At 34.5% G+C, this 18,929-nt stretch overlaps 1 protein-coding gene, 1 long non-coding RNA gene and 1 pseudogene across 9 annotated transcripts in view; 2 read left to right on the forward strand and 1 right to left on the reverse strand.

Annotated features, from left to right (window-relative positions):
• The window catches only part of HEATR5A (HEAT repeat containing 5A), a 109,722-nt gene that overhangs the window by 78,838 nt on the left and 11,955 nt on the right, over nucleotides 1–18,929 (forward strand). For 5 of the 6 annotated variants that reach the window (XM_079127205.1, XM_079127208.1, XM_079127207.1 and 2 more), the window contains 8 exons: nucleotides 5–184; nucleotides 3,084–3,323; nucleotides 5,225–5,406; nucleotides 6,663–6,731; nucleotides 8,971–9,150; nucleotides 11,453–11,675; nucleotides 13,808–14,056; nucleotides 16,927–17,054. In XM_079127205.1, coding sequence (XP_078983331.1) covers nucleotides 5–184; nucleotides 3,084–3,323; nucleotides 5,225–5,406; nucleotides 6,663–6,731; nucleotides 8,971–9,150; nucleotides 11,453–11,675; nucleotides 13,808–14,056; nucleotides 16,927–17,054 — 1,451 coding nt within the window. The remainder of the gene's footprint in view (nucleotides 1–4; nucleotides 185–3,083; nucleotides 3,324–5,224; nucleotides 5,407–6,662; nucleotides 6,732–8,970; nucleotides 9,151–11,452; nucleotides 11,676–13,807; nucleotides 14,057–16,926; nucleotides 17,055–18,929) is intronic. The other variant, XM_079127210.1, reaches the window with a different exon arrangement.
• Nucleotides 11,537–18,929, reverse strand: part of LOC306654033 — a 45,341-nt gene continuing 37,948 nt past the window's right edge. For both annotated transcript variants that reach the window (XR_013761869.1, XR_013761870.1), the window contains one exon: nucleotides 11,537–11,666. This is a non-coding gene — a long non-coding RNA (uncharacterized lncRNA). The remainder of the gene's footprint in view (nucleotides 11,667–18,929) is intronic.
• Nucleotides 17,133–18,612, forward strand: LOC306653640 (single-stranded DNA-binding protein, mitochondrial-like; annotated as a pseudogene). Its single transcript has 2 exons — nucleotides 17,133–17,144; nucleotides 17,293–18,612. The product of its transcript is annotated as a single-stranded DNA-binding protein, mitochondrial-like (transcript).

Consider the following 18,929-nt stretch of genomic DNA (forward strand, 5'->3'; position numbering starts at 1 on the left):
TCAGATGCTAACATCAGAGAAGTGGGCCTTGAGGGGGCCTTATTGGCCTTACTAGACAAAGAGACAGATCAGAGATTGTGCCATGATATCAAAGAGACTTTAAATCACATGCTAACATCTATGGCAGTGGAAAAACTCTCTCTTTGGTTAAAACTTTGTAAAGAAGTACTTGCTGCATCAGCTGGTAAGTACTGGTAATTGCCTGTTGAAATGATAAAATTGAAAGTAAACACTATAGAAAATTATTTCCCACTGACCTTTCATCAATCTTACCTATTTGAACTACAGTTGTCTAGGCATTTCTTTCTTAAACTGAAGATTCTGCTTGTAATGGTTTTAATTCTTTGTAATTTGAACAGTACAAATCTTAACACTTAAGGCAGCTTTTTTCTATTTTTATTGTCTAAAATAACATTCCCGTATCAAATTAAAAAGTGGGGTCATTACTTATACTATAAAAGGCATAACTTATATTGGATCCTTTATTTCTTTTCATACATGTAATAAATATTTGAGGGATTGCAGCAAATCAATATAATAGAAAGCAAGCAAATCAATTCCTCCACATTTAGTAATGTTAATTTAAAATATTAGAAAATGTTGGGGGCTGTAGCTCAGTGGCAGAGTGCTTGCCTATCATGTGTGCGGCACTGGGTTCAATCCTTAGCACCATATAAAAAAGGAAAACAAGTAGAATAAAGGCATGCTGTCGATCTACAACCATAAAAAAATATTATTCCCCTAATGTGTTTGCTAATACAAGACAATTATAAGAATGTGTACTTGAGTCTTTCTTTTTTTTTTTTTTTGCGGTGCTGGGGATTGAACCCAGTGCCTTGTGCTTGTGAGGCAAGCACTCTACCAACTGAGCTATATCCCTAGCCCCCTGAGTCTTTGAAGTGTGCATACTTAAAGAGAGAAAATACATGGAAGAAGAAAAAAGAAACCAATTCTGTTCCAGGAACCGTACGTGTTTTATCTAATTTAATCATTTAACCATCCTATAAATAGGCAGTGTTTCATTTTGCAGAAGAGAAAAGCTTGGAGATGTAAGTATCTTATCCAAAGATACAAATTCAAACCTAAGCTCACATGACTTTAAAATCCATGAATTTTCCATTGGATTTCATTAGATCTCAATTTAGTTATACAAATGCTATAATTTAACGTGGCTCTGATCTCTGAATTATGTAAAAAGGTGCCATAAGATTTCTGGAATTTTTTTGTGTTCTTTTCAATCTTCCATCTCTTCCAGTGATTTTATACCTGCTCTTTCAACCATAGGCTCTACATGTTTTCCTGCTCTCTTCTATTCTCACTACTTAAGAATTTACATGGACTTCTTTAGAAAAAAATGTATATGTGCATATATAGACCACATTTTTTTGGTGTCTCACCTCCCTGAGCTTGCCAGCTCAATTTTATTTTCCCATTAACTCTTTATCCTCTGTAGTTTGGTGCCATCTCTTCTTATTAGGAAAACACCTTTGAGTCTGTTTATTTCTTAGTCATAAGATAACTTGGCCATAATTTGATTAGTGACATCTTTATTATCATAACACCAAAAAATATTGGCATGTAATGATAGTTTAAGAAAACAGGGGCTGGGGATATAGCTCAGTTAGTAGAGTACTTGCCTCCCGAGCACAAGGCCCTGGGTTCGATCCCCAGCACCGCAAAAAAACAAAACAAACAAAAAACAGGTGGGGGCTGAGGTTGTGGCTCAGTGGAAGAGCACTTACCTAGCATGTGTAAGGCATAAAATAAAGGTCCATTGACAACTAAAAAATGTCTTTAAAAAGAAAAGCAAAGCAGGATGGTTTGTTTGATAGCATTAGTTCCATTTTAAGTTGAGTTTAACAGTAAACAAACAATACTAAAGTATGACAGCAGAGGGTCTCTAGTAACAAAACTACTTTCAGATATGTTTAGTGTATTCAAGAATCTCATTAAGTCCATTCAAAGACCCAGTGTTAAAACAGCATCTAAAAAAAACTTTGCAGTTCACCCCACTCATACTCCCTACTAAAAAATAATTTGTGCTTCATTAAGTTTAGTCATCTGTATGCTTAGAATTGATAATTGCTGTAGTATCTACTATTGTATTTGTTTTCACTTCGAGTATATTTTAACAACTTCGTTATTTTGACCTGGAACAGCTCTCATAGCATTTCCTTTAGACAACATTGTTATCTATAGTTATTAGACATAGTTATTTGATGTTGTTATAAAGGTATATGTTTGCCAGGCATGGTGACACACACCTGTAATACCAGCGACTTGGGAGGCTGAGGCAGGAGATTGATAAGTTCAAGGCCAGCCTCAACAATTTAGCAAGACCTATCACAAAATAAAAAATAAAGGATTGGAAATGTAGCTCAATGGTAAAGTACCCCTTGGTTCAATCCAGTACCAAATAATTTTTTTAAAGTGTTTTTTTTTTTGTTTTGTTTTGTTTTGTTTTTTGTTTTGTGGTGCTGGGGATTGAACCCAGGGCCTTGGGCTTCCAGGGCAAGCACTCTATCAACTGAGCTATATCTCCAGCCCTAAAGTGTATTCCTAATAGTAATTCTAGTCTGCATTTGAATTCATTTTTTGTGTTCTCTTAAAAATACATATACATACAATACACAATGGAATATTACACAGTGGAATATTATTCAGCCATCAAGAAAAATGAAATTATGGTATTTGCCAGTAATTGGATGGAACTAGAAACTATCATGCTAAGTGAAATAAGCCAATTCCCTCCCCCCCCCCCAAAAAAAAAAATAGTCTCCCTGATAAGTGGATGCTAAGGAGGCGGGGGATACAAAGGGAAATGAGGGAAGAGATGAATGTTGGGAACAGGAAAGACAATAGAATAAATCGAGCATTACTTTCCTATGTTTATATATGAATACATAATCAGTGTAACTCCACATTGTGTACAACCACAAGAATGGGAAGTTATAACTCCATGTATGTATAATATGTCAAAATACATTCTGCTGTCATGTATAACTAAAAAGAACAAATAAAAAAGTTAATATATATACACCTTCCAATTGATTGTAATTCTGTGTATTTTCCCTTGATAAAAGATTTTGCAACTATAACTTGTGTGGATACAATGCAAGAGGAAGAAGGACATAAACTTGATGATGCCTCAGTCCTGACCACGAGAAGTGATGAAAAACCCCATCGTTTTACCAATCCTCGATGGGCTACTAGAGTCTTTGCTGCTGAATGTGTTTGTAGGATAATTAACCAGTGTGAGAATGCAAACAGTGCACATTTTGATATTGCTTTAGCACAAGAAATGAAAAAAAGGGATTCAAGAAGTAAGTGGCATAGTGATGAAAAGACCAAGAGATGTAAATAGAAATGCTGCCTGCTTATGGTTTTAATATTTATTTTAATAATAAAACCAAAAGATTATTTTTATCCTTCCAAGTCAGTTATGAAGTTTGATTACAGTATTTATGTAAGCTACAGGTTAGTACCTTTTTTAATGTTTACATACATTTTTATTGATAAGCTTCTTGAATTTGTATTCACTTTTGATTGATGGGCATGTTCAGTGAGTTAAGTTTATAGAGAATGATCACGTTCTTGGGAAGTAATGTGTGCGTTAGCTAGTTCCCAAAACGAATTTTCTGAATTGTAACTTTTAACAATTTTTGCTTATAGATTATTTCAGTGTCATGAATATTACCTAAAATATTTGAATCTATCTCAGTGTAAAATAAGCCTAATTGCAAGGCCATTTGGACTTTGTTCAATTTTATTTTTACCTGTATATTTGTATGTGTTCATGGTTTCATGTCACATTTTTAAAATTCATGTAAGGACATAATTATTCAAAGTCAAAGTATACCTTTATGAGTAACCTAGTTATATTCTTTATCAGACAAAAGAAATAAAAAGCAAAATGTTACTGTCACCCCTTGAGTATGAATTAGACATCTCTGATTTAATTATTTTTAAGCGATCATCTTTTAAGACTCTCACTTGAAATAAGCACTGTGCAAGATACTTATCAGTGAAGAATTAGGATGTCATAGATATTTACTCACTCCTGTGCTCCCAAACAAAATATTAGTGAGGGCTTGGGGATATGACTCAGTGGTAGAATGCTTATGTAGCATGAGAAAGGCCCTGAGTTCAATCCCTAGCACCACAAAAATAATTAGAAGTAATAGAATGGAATAGTAGTTGGCACTTACTACCATATGTTAGTTCTCCAATGTGAGCTATAACTTTGTCCTTTGAATTTGTCTAAGACATGTTCTGGGTAAAGGTTAGCTATTTTTAGAAATATTATTGGAACATTTAAATAATTTTCTAAGGCCTCTCCCCTGAATTTTATAACAAAGGATGTGTTGTAGGCATAAAAGGAATTTTTGTTTATCATTTCTGTAGCTAGAATTTTTTTCTTTTTTTGGGGGGTGCTGGGGATCGAACCCAGGGCCTTGTGCTTACAAGGCAAGCACTCTACCAACTGAGCTATCTCCCCAGCCCCTAGAATTTTTTTTATATTCCCATCATTTGTGTGTTTGGGAAGACATGCAAAAATAAGATAATCTGGTACATAGAGTCACACAAAGCTTTTTTTTTTTTTTGTACTAGAGATTGAACCCAGGACTCTTTACCACTGAGCTACATCCCAGCCCTTTTTATTTTTTGTTTTGAGACAGGGTCTCACTTAATAACATAGTGCCTCCTTAAATTGCTGAGGCTGGCCTTGAACTTGCAATCTTCCTGCCTCAACCTCCCAAGTCACTGGGATTACAGGCATGCACCGCCATGCCTGGCCACACAGCTTTTTCTAAGGCAACATTTAGGCTCTTCGCTTCAATTTGATATAAAAAGAATAAATTACTGTCTAATTCATCAAAGCCCAAGGTCTTCTAAATACCAACTAACGCACTTTTATCAGAAGGTCTGAACAAAATATCTACTGAGACTATTAGCGCTCTTTTAAAGGATGCTAATTCCACTTTTGTTTTTTTAATAACTATTTAATTTTTTGGTTTGAAGTAGTTTTGTGTGTATGCATTTGAGTATTTGAATTCAGCTTTAAAGTCTCTGTTTGTTATAGAATAAAACAAAATAATTAAACATATCAGAACTACCTAAAAAGAAAGTCTAGCCTATGAATTTAAGGAGAAATTATCACTTACCATAAATCTTAGTTTTAGTATATTCTATTTCCTAATAAGGCATTTTTTTAATCTTGTAGATGACTTTTTGGTGTTACATCTTGCTGACTTAATTCGCATGGCTTTTATGGCTGCCACAGATCACAGTGATCAACTCCGTCTTTCTGGCCTTGAAACACTATTAGTTGTTATTCGGCGATTTGCAACTATTCCAGAACCAGAGTTTCCAGGTCATGTGATTCTGGAGCAGTATCAAGCCAATGTAAGCATTTTCTCTTAGAAAAATTTTTTTATTAAAAATACCAATAATATGTCTACAAAACTACTTGGCACTTCACCTTTTAAGTCATAAGTGAGGATATTTCTCTTCTAACATGTCACCAGTATCATCAAGATGTAAAAAATACATATATTTGTAGAAGAAATCTGATAACTATTAGTTTATAAAGCTTTAAGTAGAAGCAAAATGGTACATAAAATAGATCTTTTATAACTTTAAGGATTAATTTTAATAATTAAAACTTTACTAATTTGATGAAATAGAGGATTCCAGTAATGAAATGTTTTACAAAATGTCTGAATAAGTAATTAACACTAAATAGTCAGGCTACATTAAATCATTTTTCCTAGAATAGAATGTTGTACTTAACGTCTTTTTTTTTTTTTTTTTTTTTTTTTTTTTTTTTTTTTTTTTTCAGACTTAGGAAAGGATTCAGGTTTCTATTACAGTTTTATAATTTTTTAACTGATTGTGTTTGGTACATTGCACAAGGTGGAAAGAGCAAGGAAGATAACAAAATCAACTGTCTTATAGTCCTCTAACAGTATTCATCCAAGAATATCTCTCATTATGATTTAGAGGCAAGTTGTGATAACTAGGACACTAGGACGTAGGGAGACCAGAGCAATTTACTAGTAGGTTAACAATCTTACTCCTTTTTGCCAGTAGGTTATGCTAGTGTATACTTTTGGGAGAAAGCAAAAAGAAGGAATTGAATTTACATAGAACTGTCATTTTAGACTAAAATATTATAATTCAGCTTAGTTAAAGGAAGCTCTTATATTTTTATATTTTTTAAAATTATAAATGTTAGAATAGTTACAACTCATTTAAGGCATAAAAAAGGAAAATTATTGTCAGGAATCTCCTTGTTGACTCTACTGTCTTCTGCATGGCTTTGCTCTAAGGTTTGCTTCTCTAAGTGATAATTAAGATGGCTCTCTCAGTACACAAGTTCTTTTAAAGAGACAGTATTTCTTTTCCAGTACTTCCAACAAAAATCTTAAGAGTTTTCAGTATACCAGTGTAAGTCCCTAGAGCACATAGACCAAGAGCTAGGGGAGAAACGGTTCCCCAAACAGGAATCCCATTATCTAAAAATAAGGGAAGATTATTCAGGGCAGGCAAAACCAACAGGTACCATTGTACCTATTATAAATATATAATTTTAAAATCAAGTTATAAAGGAGAATTTGTGCTCTTATTGATGTTTGATTCATCATATAATTTTTCGTCAGGTAGGAGCAGCACTTAGACCTGCCTTCGCGTCAGAGACACCACCTGATGTCACTGCCAAAGCTTGTCAGGTAAATAGTTAAAAAGACAAAGCTTGAATATTGATCTTAAGAACCAGTTCAGTTAGTAATTGAAGCCAGGGTTGTCTTTCCATTGATCTCAACTTACTGTTTTCTTTTTCTTAAAGTTAGAGAACTCCTCTTCCTTTTTCACAATTGCATGGTAACCCTATGTATGGATATGTCATAATTTATTTGAACAGTTTCATATTGATGGACAATACAGGATTTTTAGTCTTTTGCTGTTACAAATAGTGCTACAATAATATGATCTTCCACATGGGCCCTTTTGGTGAAGAGGCAGAGTGCTAGGAATTGAAGTGAATCCATAGTCTGGCACATGCTAGGCAAGCTCTGTACCACTAAGCTGCACTCCTAGCCTCTACGTAGGTCGTTCTTTCTATCTACATGATAAAGTAAAAAGGGTATCTCAGGAGAGCTTAGATTGGTATTTCAAGTGAGGTGGAGCATATTTTTTTCCTGTATCTAAGAGCCATATAATACAGAATTTTAAACATTTTCTTTTCTTGGAGTGGATTGTCAAACATTTGACATGAAGTAATTAACAGCAGGACTGTCATGAATAAATTAATTATAAACATAATGGAAAAAAAACTAATTTTAGTCATTTCTTTCTAATCTTTTTTCTAAATCTAATTTTTAGCCAGATGCTGGGGATTGAACCCAGGACCTCATGCATGCTATCTAAGCACACACTCTAACATTGAAATACATTGTAGTGCCTCAGCTTTCTTTTATAGATTGTATTTACAAAAATTTGAGTGCCTTCAATATTCAGAGAACTGTACAAAATGTATACTGAGTCTTTAATTTGTCATCACTTTATTATGTGTATTCTTGCTATAAACTACTTGAAATCTTCTGTGAAATGAGACAGAAAGTAAGTAAATACAGATGCTCCTCAACTTCCAGCTGGGTTGCATATCAATAAACCCATCATAAACTGAAATATCCTAAATAGAATATGTATTTAACATACCTAGCCCACCAAACATCATAGCTTGGCAACCCAGTACACTAGAGTGTCAGGTAATTTGCAGAGCAAATCTCTTAACTATGAAACTCCCTAGGAGCTATGGCTCCCTGCTGCTGTGCAGCATCACAAGGACTAGTGTTGGGCATATTCTTAGCCCAGGAAAAGGTCAGAATTCAAAGTACTGTTTCTGCTTATGCATATCACCTTTGTATCATTGTAAGGTGAAAAAAAAATTAGGTTGAACCATCATAAGACAGGGACCACTTGTGTATGGAGGGGAGCAAATAAATTTCCTTTAGAAAAAGAGAAGTACCATGACACCTGAAAAAAAAAAAAAACATAGACAGGGGCTGGGGTTGTGGCTGAGTGGCAGAGCACTTGCCTGGCATGTGTGAGACTCTGGGTTCGAGCCTCAGCACCACATATAAATAAGTAACTAAAATAAAAGTCCATTGAAAACTAAAAAAAAAAATTTTTTTAAACATAGACAATGCCTGATAATTTAGTAAACTTTCTGCATTGCAGAATTATGAATGTTTTGTTTTTAAAATTAAAAATACATTATCATCAAAAGAATCAAAATCTTCACTGGAAGATTTTGGGAGATGTAGCTCTAGTAAAGCATTTATCAAGCAGGTATATGGCCCCTGGGTTCAGTCCCCAACAACACAAAAAATTCTTTGGAGTTTTGTATGTTAAGTGCTTTATCTTTTAATCAAGTTATATTAGCCACACAATGTCTAGTTTTAAATAGAGAGATGAAGTGATCAAGATTGGCAATATAAACCAAGCCTGGCGGCACCCATCTGTAATCCCAAGGGCTCAGGAGGCTGAGGTAGGAGAATTGAGAGTTCAAAGCCAACCTCAGCAATTTAGCAAGGCCTTATGCAACTCAGCAAGACCCTGTCTCTAAATAATATACAAAATAGAGCTGGGGATGTGGCTCAGTGGTTGAATGCCCCTGAGTTCAATCCCTGGTACCCCCCAAAAAAATTGAGGATTTAATTAAAATGGTAATCCAAACATTTATGGTGTGATTTCATAACTTCATTTCTCCATGTTAATAACATCTAAAACTCTTCAATATATTTACTAAGTAGCACTAATTTCCTTGCTTTTATACTTCATTCCCTTTTGAAGGACTTTGACCACTGTTATCAGCTGTCTTCTATTGGGTGTTTGGTTGAGCTGTGCTAAACATACAAGAGAAATATTTATTTTTAAAATCTAACTTTTGATTTTCTTAAAAACCAGGTTTGCAGTGCCTGGATAGCAAGTGGAGTTGTAAGTGACCTTAATGATCTCCGAAGAGTTCATCAGTTGCTTGTTTCATCGTTAACAAAAATACAAGCTGGAAAAGAAGCTCTCAGTCACTTATATAATGAAAGTGCTTCCACCATGGAGATCTTAGCTGTGCTAAAAGCCTGGGCAGAGGTTGGTACTTTTTAATTGTAACTGAAATTTTGGAATTTGTTAATAAACACCTTAGGCTATAAACTGAAATTAACTATTAAAAAACAATAAATCTCCAGGCATGGCAGTGCATGCCTATAATCCCAGCAACTCAAAAGATTGAAACAGGAGAATCACAAGATTAAGGCCAGTCTCAGCAATTTAATGATGCCTTAAGCAACTTAGCAAGGCCCTGTATCAAAATAAAAAATTAAAAGGGCCAGTGATATGACTCAGTTGTTAAGTGCCCCTGAGTTCTATCCCCAGTACGAAAAAAAAAAATAAGTCCTCCATTTTTAAGGTAAACAAAAGATTTCTAACATGACATTTATTTATCTGTTAATTGACATGTTGACCAAAACCCAGTAATGGTACGCTTGCCTGGTATGTACAGGGCCCTAGGTTTGATCCCCAGCACCACACAGAGAAAAAACAGACCTCATTGCCCCTGCTTAAAGCAGCAGACATTATGAACCAGAGAAAAGTCATAATAGTCAAAGAAAACCAACCTTTATTGAAATCAGTTCTTGAATACATGAATCTGTTTATATGTTCTGTCAACTCTATATATCACCGTATACTTTAATGTTGTTAATCCTCTTTCATTGAATGACATTTAAATATTAAGTAGCAATCACTTTTTTTTTTTTAGTTATAGATGGACACAATGCCTTTATTTTATTCATTTATTTTTTTATGTGGTGCTGAGGACTGAGCCTAGTGCCTCACATGTGCTAGACAAGTGCTCCACCACTAAGGCACAACCCCAGCCCCACAGTCACTCATTTTTAAGAATAAAGGAAACTTATAATAAAGTGCTTAATTTGTTTTTATTTAATTTCCTAATCAGGGGCAAAGTTATATCATTTGTTGGTTTATTGTGGAAATTTTAACATGCACAAAAGCAGACAGAATAGTATAATGAATCCACATATCTGCTTACTTGAATAGTTACCATACATGGCCAATCTTGGTTTATGTGTCATTTTAATGAAAATATGTAGTCAGATTGCAACTCGGAAAATTAGCCTACATGTACAAAAGGATTTCTTCCAATAGAGCTATTTTAAGCCTTTAGGTTGTAGAATCTCAATATTTGTCATTATTTACTGTTGACAAACTTTGGTTAGGAAGTAGTTCTGCCTAGATTTAGTAAAGTGAATCTAATTGTCTTTAATAGTCAATATATGATTTTCCTAGAAAAAAACAAATTCTGTAACCTATTTTATAAATAAGTCTTTGCAGTCAGGTTCAGTGGCACATGCCTCTAATCCCAGCAGCTCAGGAGACTGAGACAGAAGGATCACAAGCTTGAGGCCAGCCTCAGCAACTTAGTGAGACCCTAAGCAACTTGGAGAGACCTTGCCTCAAAGTAAAAACTAGAAAGTGCTAGGGATGTAGCTCAGTGGAGTCAATCTCCAGTACCCCCCCCCAAAAAAAAAAAATACAAGTCTTTGCTCATTTGGTGTTATTTATAATAATTTAAGTCTCTGGGCCCTTGATTAAGCCTATTACTTTCTCTTATTCTTTCCTTAGTAAAAATAAATAAACACTAACCCATATTCTATGAAACTGAAGCCCATAATCCTTCATCTCAAATCCTTGGAGCCAGATATATCTGGAATTAAAATTCGGAGGATTTTAGAAAACTGATATGGTACATATTCTCTGTCTCCATCTAAGTCTGGAGCAATATCATGAATTCTTTAATCAAACATATTAGTATATCTATACTAAAATTCTTGAATATTTATACTGCATTCTATGTAGACCATACATGAGTTCAGTCAGTTTTGCCACTAGATTAGTTTACCATGAACTTATATTTTTCAGAGTTTTTCAGCATTGTTTGTAAAATGACAGTACATGTTATATGTTATGTAAAATGTTAGTAGTTTACTATTCTGTAGTCCATTTTAAATCTATTTATGTAAATGAGTTTTAATAACATTTTCAGTATTTTAACTTTTCAGTTCAGAGATAACTCTGAATCTGTATTTTGAGATGGATGATTAGTCCATAACTCAGCTTAGTAAGAAGAGTACTATGAAAAATTATTTGTAGCTATCACGGTTGTTTAAGTACACAGTGGCAGCATATTTACCTGCTGTTTGTCATCCCTGACTCATCTTATTAAAGATGATATTTTTGTATCTTTTTACCCCGGTTTTGTGTGTGTGTTTACACATGTATGTCTCTTTGATACTACAATGATTTTCAGATTTTTATGCTCACCCTTTCATCAGATACAAGATTTTCCTATTTATAAATTAATCTTTAACAGGTCTACATAATTGCTGTGCAAAGACATAAAAATCACAAGCAAACTTTGAAAACTACCAGCTGTTCAGAAGAAAGTATCAGAAATGGGTCAAATTCTTCAGATGGACTGCTTGACTTGGTCTACACAGATCTTGGCACACTAAGCAGACTCTGGCTTGCTGCACTTCAAGATTTTGCTCTCTTAACTTTGCCTTCAGAATTTGCTTCTCAACTTCCTGTTGATGGTAAGGAGGTAAAAAAATTAGGTATCCCCTAGAGTGACAATAACTTATATTTCCAAAACTTCTCCTTTAGTAGATAATGTTTATCTGAAACATTTCCCCCAGAATAATTTTCATTCACAGGATAAGAGTTCAAGAGTAGCTTCAGAGTAGATACCCAGGAGGTGATTCCTGAGGTCATAAGGCATGCACATCTTACCTCATAAGATATATACCAAATCACTTTCTGAAGTGATAACCATTTTGTATGCTCACCAGCAACATGTTTCTATTTCTTCATACCTTCCCAACATATTATCAAGCCAATCTTATGAATATAAAAGAGTGTTTCATTGGGTTTTTTTCCCTTTGATTGAAAACCTTTTTTATATGTTTACAGTCTCTGTGAGTTGCTTCTTCCATAAATATACTAATCATAATCTTTTCTTTGCCCATTTTCTCTCTGCTATTTATCCTTTTCTTACTGATTTCTTAATTGTTTTAATTTCTTTTCATATATGAATTCTTTATATATACATTTTAATACTGCTCCTTTGTAGCATATATCTTATGCATATTTTCTCTCAGTCTTTAGCTTGTCCTTTTGTTTTTAAAATTAATAATCAGTCACTTATGGTTTGTGGTTTTGGTACTACCTTTTTTTTTTTTTTTCCACCTTTTTTTTAAATAAAACCATCAAGACCTGTCAGCTTTAAAGTCCTGCCTTTTAGGCTGGGAATATGACTTAGTTGTAGAGTGCTGTGCCTTCCATGCATGAAGCCCTGGGTAGATCCCCAGCACCAAAAAAAAAAAAAAAATAGAAAAAACTTTTTTTTTCTTTTTTCCTTTTAAAGAAACATTTTAAACTTTAGTTGAACTGAATGTGTAAGTGTGGAAGGGCATAGGAATCTAATTTTATAGTTAGTTACTAATGACATTTTATGTGTTGGATGTTTGTTAGCCACTCTTACTCTTCCTAATGTTATTTCAAAGCTTCTTGGCTATAATTGTCTCTCTACTTTATGATATGTATTTTAGATTCAGCCTGTTGAGTTCTATTAGAATTTTGATGAAATTCAGTACAAAGAAATATGCAGTGTTTATTGTACTTTTTAGTAGCATAAAGATGGAAACAAAGCGCAAGTAAACTGATTGTCAACAGCAAAAATGAATGATAAATGTATATCAACATAAATAAATCTTAAAGTCTTAATATTAGGTAAAAAAAAAAAAAAATGCAAGAATGCAAGTCCCAAAATAATTCATGTAACATGATGCCTTTTAAGTAAACTTTATTGAACACACAAAATAATAGCATATGACTGGGTAAGGTAGTGCATGACTAAAATTCTAGAGATTCAGAAGGTTGAGGACAAAGGATTCCAAGTTCAAGGCTAGCCTAGGCAACTTACCAAGGTCCTGATTTAAAACAAATAGTTATGATTAAAAAGTGCTGATTTGGAATGAAGTTTAGTGGTAGAGCGTCCCTGGGTTCAATATGTACAAGGAATATGTATATGTATGTATATAAATTTCTTCAATTTATTTTAGTTGTTGATGGACCTTTATTTCATTCATTTATTTATATGCAGTGCTGAGAATTGAACCCCATGTCTCACACATGCTAGGCAAGCCTTCTACCACTGAACCACAACCCACAACCCCAGCTCTAAATATTTATTTGTTTGGTTGGTTTTTGTTTTTTGTTTTTTTGTTTGTTGGTTTTTGTGGGGGTTTTTTGTTTGTTTGTTATTGTTGTTTGGTTTGGTTTGGTTTTTTGTTTTGGTGCTGGGGATTGAATCCAGGGCCTTGTGCATGCAAGGCAATAAATACTTATTTTTGATAGTATAGCAGTGTGGATGAATCTCTAAACGTGTTGTAAAGCAACATAAGTCAATTACAGACACATACATACTGTAGATATGATTCCATTTACATGAAATCCAAGAACAAGCAAAATTCATCTGTGTTGATAAAAATCAGAAAGTACATTCTTTGAGTTTTAGGGGAACTGATATAAAAGGATATGAGAACTTTCCAAGTGATAGAAATGGTCTTTATCTTGTAACAGAGAAAAGAGAAAATGTATTGGAAACTAATTTCTTATTTATCCTAAAACAGTTTGCTTCCCTTTTTTTAAATTTATTTTTCTTTAGGTGGTGCTTTCTATACAGCAGAGACTAGTGAAAATGCAAAATTGCATTATTATAACTCCTGGGCCCTTATTCTCCATGCTACAGCCTTGTGGCTTACAAGCACAGGCTTTGTAGTTGCTGACCCAGATGAAGGCACATCTAATCTCTCAAGGCCTGTGACACCAACTTCGATGTGTCAGGATTCATCATCTGGGGCTTCAGTAAAGTCCCCTGAGGATGTCTACACTGATAGATTCCATCTTATTTTAGGTGAGTAAAAGAGTTTACAAGCTGACAGTGCCAAAAGGGTTCCCCTCCCCCCCCCCCCCACTCCTCCCCCTCCTCTTCCTCCTCCTCCTCCCCCTTCTTCTCCCTTCCCCCTCCCCCTCTTCTTCTTCCTTGAGGGGAGGACAGAAAAGTAAATAGCAAATTTGTTTATAAACTACAAATCTTTTTTTGTTTTATTTTTTTATTTCTAGAACTAGGGATTGAACCCAGGTGCACTTAACCACCAAGCCACCCTTTTTCTCATTTTTTATTTTGAGACAGGCCCACACTAAATTGCTGAGACTGGCATCAAGCTTGCAGTCTTCCTGCCTCAGCTTCCTGAGCTTCTGGGATTACAGATGTATGCCACCATGCCTAGCAAATCTCTCTTTTTTTTTTTTTTTTAGTCAGAATTAAGCCTTGCACTATTCTTTGCCACATAGAGGGGTTATTCTCTTTTTTCTTTTTCTTTCCATATTTTTATTGGTGCATTAGAATTGTACATAATGATGGAATTTGTTATTATGTACTCATACATGCATATAACATAACAATATAATTTGGGTAGTATCACTCCAGAGGGATTATTCTTGATTTGTACCTTACTGCCTATCTCTTCTTGTGACAGTCATCTCATTGTTGGGTATTTGTGAGAACCTTGATGTCACTGGGTAAACGTATATATTTTATAAAATTAAAAACTTTATTATATTGTCTAAAATTCTGTTGTAAGTTGGCTTCAGTATCTAGTCAGATAAATTATAAAAGTTTTTGTATGAAAAACCTAGTTCTTTCCACAGTATTTTTTAAAATTTTTTTAGTTGTAGATGGACACAATACCTTTATTTTTATTTATTCATTTTATGTGGTGCAGAGAATTGAACCTAGTGCCTCACATGTGTGAGGCACATGCTCTGCCACTGAGCCACGATCCCAGCCGCACACCATTTTTAAAAGATCCATGTCCATATCTATAAATGTTCTGAACTTCTCACGATAAACATTAAAAATAGAAATATTCTGAGGATGACCCCCCCGTTCACAACAATTGCAGGTTTTAAGAAAGTATGTTCAATGGCACAGATTTGCAAAGAAATATTAAAGGACAGAGATCAGTAAGAGTCCAGGCATGGAGGCATGTGCTTATAATTCCAGTGGCTTAGGAGGCTGAGGCAGGAAGATCGTGAATTCAAAGCCAGTCTCAGCAACTTAGCAAGGCCTTAAGCAACTCCGTGAGACCCTGTCTCTAAATAAAATACAAAAAGGGCTGGGGAGGTGGCTCTGCGTTAAGTGCCACTGGGTTCAATCCCAGATACAAAAATAAATAAATAAATAGGATCAGTAAGATTTTTAGATTCATGAAGTTTAATTAATCTATTATTTAGCTTTCCCAGAACTGATTTTATTTTATATTTGGTGATATTGCTGGAATTGAACCTAGGACCTCATGTATGCTTAGCAGGTGCTGTACCAGAACTTCATTTAAAAGTGAGGTGTCTAAGATAATACAGTGAGTTTCTGGAATAAATGAAATGATTTTTTCATATTTAATATAGTTCTAAGGAAACAAACTTTAAGTTCAGACTCCAAGTTTACCTATAAAGAATTTATTGATTAAATGAAAATGAGTTGGGCTCAGTGGTAGCATGCTAGCCTAGCACATGTGAGGCCCTGGGTTTGATCCTCAGCACCATATAAAAATAAAGATATTGTGTCCACCTAGAACTAAAAAATATATTTAAAAGAAAATAAAAATGAATTATAAAGGTAAATGATTAAATTAAGTAGATTTGTGATTCATAGCTGTTACTTTTTATTGCCAGCTCAGACATGACTAGATTACTCTACCCTGGAGCTTATTAAAAATTGTATCTAGCTTGGAACTTATGAAAAATTGTTTCTAGCTTGGTGCAGGAGGCTGAGACAGGAGGATCAGGAGTTCAGAGCCAACCTCAGTAAAAGTGAAGTGCTCAGCAACTCAGTGAGACCATGTCTCTGAATAAAATACAAGATAGGGCTGGGGATGTGGCTCAGTGACTGAGTGCCCCAGAGTTCAATCCCTGGTACCTCCCCGCCACCACCCCACCAAAAAAAAAAAAAAAAAAAAAAAAATTGTTTATAGTGACTTGGGTTGTGGCTCAGTGGAAGAGAGCTGTTTTTTTGTTTTGTTTTGTTTTGTTTTGTGTGTGTGTGTGTTTTTAGTTTGTTTTTTTAATTGTCTCTTTTTTTCTTGAATTTTTTTTTTTTTTTTTTAGATGTTGAGAGACTTTTATTTTATTCATTTATTTATATGCAGAGCTGAGAATCAAACCCAGTGCCTCACACATGCCAGACAAGCGCTCTACCCCTGAGCCACGACCCCAGCCCAGGATGAGAACTTTTTAAAAACAAACTTTAAAAGTTTTGGGGATGTGGCTTAGTGGAAGAATGCTTGTCTACCATGTGCAAGGCCCAGCACTGGGGAAAAAAAGAAAAAGGTAGTAATAATAGTACCTGCTTCATATGATATATGCAATGTATAGTGCCTGATACATGATAATCACTCAAATTTTAGTCAAAATAAAGTTGTGAAGCTCTACATGTTAACTTCCCTAATACAATTTTACTGTAATTTTTGCATCTTTGAACAACTTCATAGCAGCTAATTGTACATGATCCTAGTTTAAATTATTCTTTGGGTATGTATAGACAACGAACTTAAGGGACTTAACTTTATCACTTTACAGTTTATAGTCTTAAATTCATTGTAATTTAACTTGTACTACCTTCTTGCTGAGCTTATTTGTATCTTATGAAAAAATAGGATTTTAATTACTTAACTTCATAATATAAGAGTCTCAAAAGCAGCCTCCTTCTCTTTTTGCTTTCTACAGGAATCAGTGTGGAATTTCTATGTTCACTGCGCTCAGATGCAACCATGGAAAGCATTACTGCTTGTTTACATGCATTACAGGCCCTTTTAGATGTTCCTTGGCCCAGATCTAAAATTGGCAGTGATCAGGTGATTTCTCATTTTTTTGTTGGGCTTCTGTAGATTTTAAGGAACACAAATATGTTCAGTTTACTACAGTAAACAGAAATGAACACAGAAGTAAAATGAGAAGTCATTTAAGATTACAAGGGACAGGTGGACCAGGAGTGACCCCCCTGGATGGTGGTTGCCCTGACTAGCGCATCAGGAAAAGTTAAAAATTTAGATTTTCTAAGAAAAGAAAATAGAAGCCATGTTTTGAAGACAGGTACTTCATCAGTTCATAAGACATGAGTCTGAAATAGCCAACAGTTTGATTCTTGAAAGATCTCTGAATCATATGCAGTTATTTGGGTAAGTGGGTCAGGACTCAGTCTGAGACAGACGGAAGGGAAAAATCCAGTATCAATATTTTCACTAGCAACGAATGAAATGTGGCAATCTGGGGAGAGTGAAGAATACCAAATGGATGACATCAGTCAAAAGACAACATGGCATAGAATATCAGTGTTCCGACCAGGCTTTAGAGATGTAGCATATAAGTATGTGAAAAAGGGGTCTCAAATTTATATGGAAGGAAAAGTATTCCATGGTGAATACATGGATAAAAATAATGTGTGGCAGTAACAATCATAGCTAATAATATTATATTTCTGAGTGACCAGATAAAAGAAGAGGCATAAAATGGATGATTCTTCTTTGGCCATTGTTTGGTATAGTTCCATTTCTGAATCATGAAACTAAGTTTCTAAGGACAAGAATTAAAATGTTCTTTTATTTAAATGAGAGGTGATAGTATTTTTCCTGTCACTGCCTTTTCCTTGTTTGTGGCATAAACATCAGTAAATCCTGTTTAAAAAAAATTTTTTTTCTTTTTAATTACAAGGCTCACCTGGGCCTTAGAATCAGCATGCCATCAGCATGTGTGATGACCCAGGAGCTGTCATACTTCTGGCTGCCACTTTCTGTCTCTGCTTTCTGCAGTGATGGGAAGGTTTCATATTGAATTGTTCAGGACAGTAACCACTAATTACACAGGACATTCATTTTTTGCTCTGTTTCTGTGAACTCCGATTTTTACTTTCATTTGTATCTTATGTTCCATTTCCCCAAGAAAGAATCTAATTGGTTCTTGTAGTTACTGTCCATTGCGAAGTATTCCCATTGGCAAATTCTCCCACCAGGTCTTTTTCAAGAGACTTTTGTCTAGCCTGTAGGTGGAGTTGTGGCTACAGTAAAAGAGTTGCTGTACAAAGTGTGGCCCTTCTTTCTGCTGCTTCTCTCAAGAGTAAATATGCATTCATCAGGCACTGTTAGCTTCATGAATTATCCAGTATATTGATTATGTTGCCATTGACTCAGGTGCTAAGGTAAACAGGAGATATGGTTTCTTCTCTGCATAGACTATTTTTTAATTTAATACTATGATTTGCTAGGTTTAAAGCATTAGGTTCTTACCAAACTTGAATTGGACATGAGTAAATCTTAAACTCTTTGTGTTGTTTTCTCTGTTAAAACAAGTATTATAATGACACATTTACTCTGTTATTTTCAAAGATGAAGAAAAGCAACCAGAGTAACTAATAAAGGGGAAATGAAGTAGTATATCTGCAAAAATTTTATTCTTTAAAGAAATTTGTTTTAATGTGATACCTCTCCTTCATTCTTCATTATTAGTAGAAAACCTCAGTATAAATTTGATAATCTACATGTCAGCCCTTGTATTCTTTAGCCTAGTTTCCCGTCTTGTTTTGGAAATTTCTTTTCCAGTTTTCCCAGTTTAAGACTTATGTGGAAATGATCTTTTGTTATAGTGCCATCTCCCACAGAGACTGGACAAAACAGTCTAGAGTTGGTTTAATGTTGTTATGTAATCTTATTACATGAACATCCTTATTTTTTAAT

The sequence above is a fragment of the Sciurus vulgaris genome, assembly GCF_902686455.1.
Source record: "Sciurus vulgaris genome assembly, chromosome: 2".
In the NCBI taxonomy this organism is placed as follows: Eukaryota; Metazoa; Chordata; class Mammalia; order Rodentia; family Sciuridae; genus Sciurus; species Sciurus vulgaris.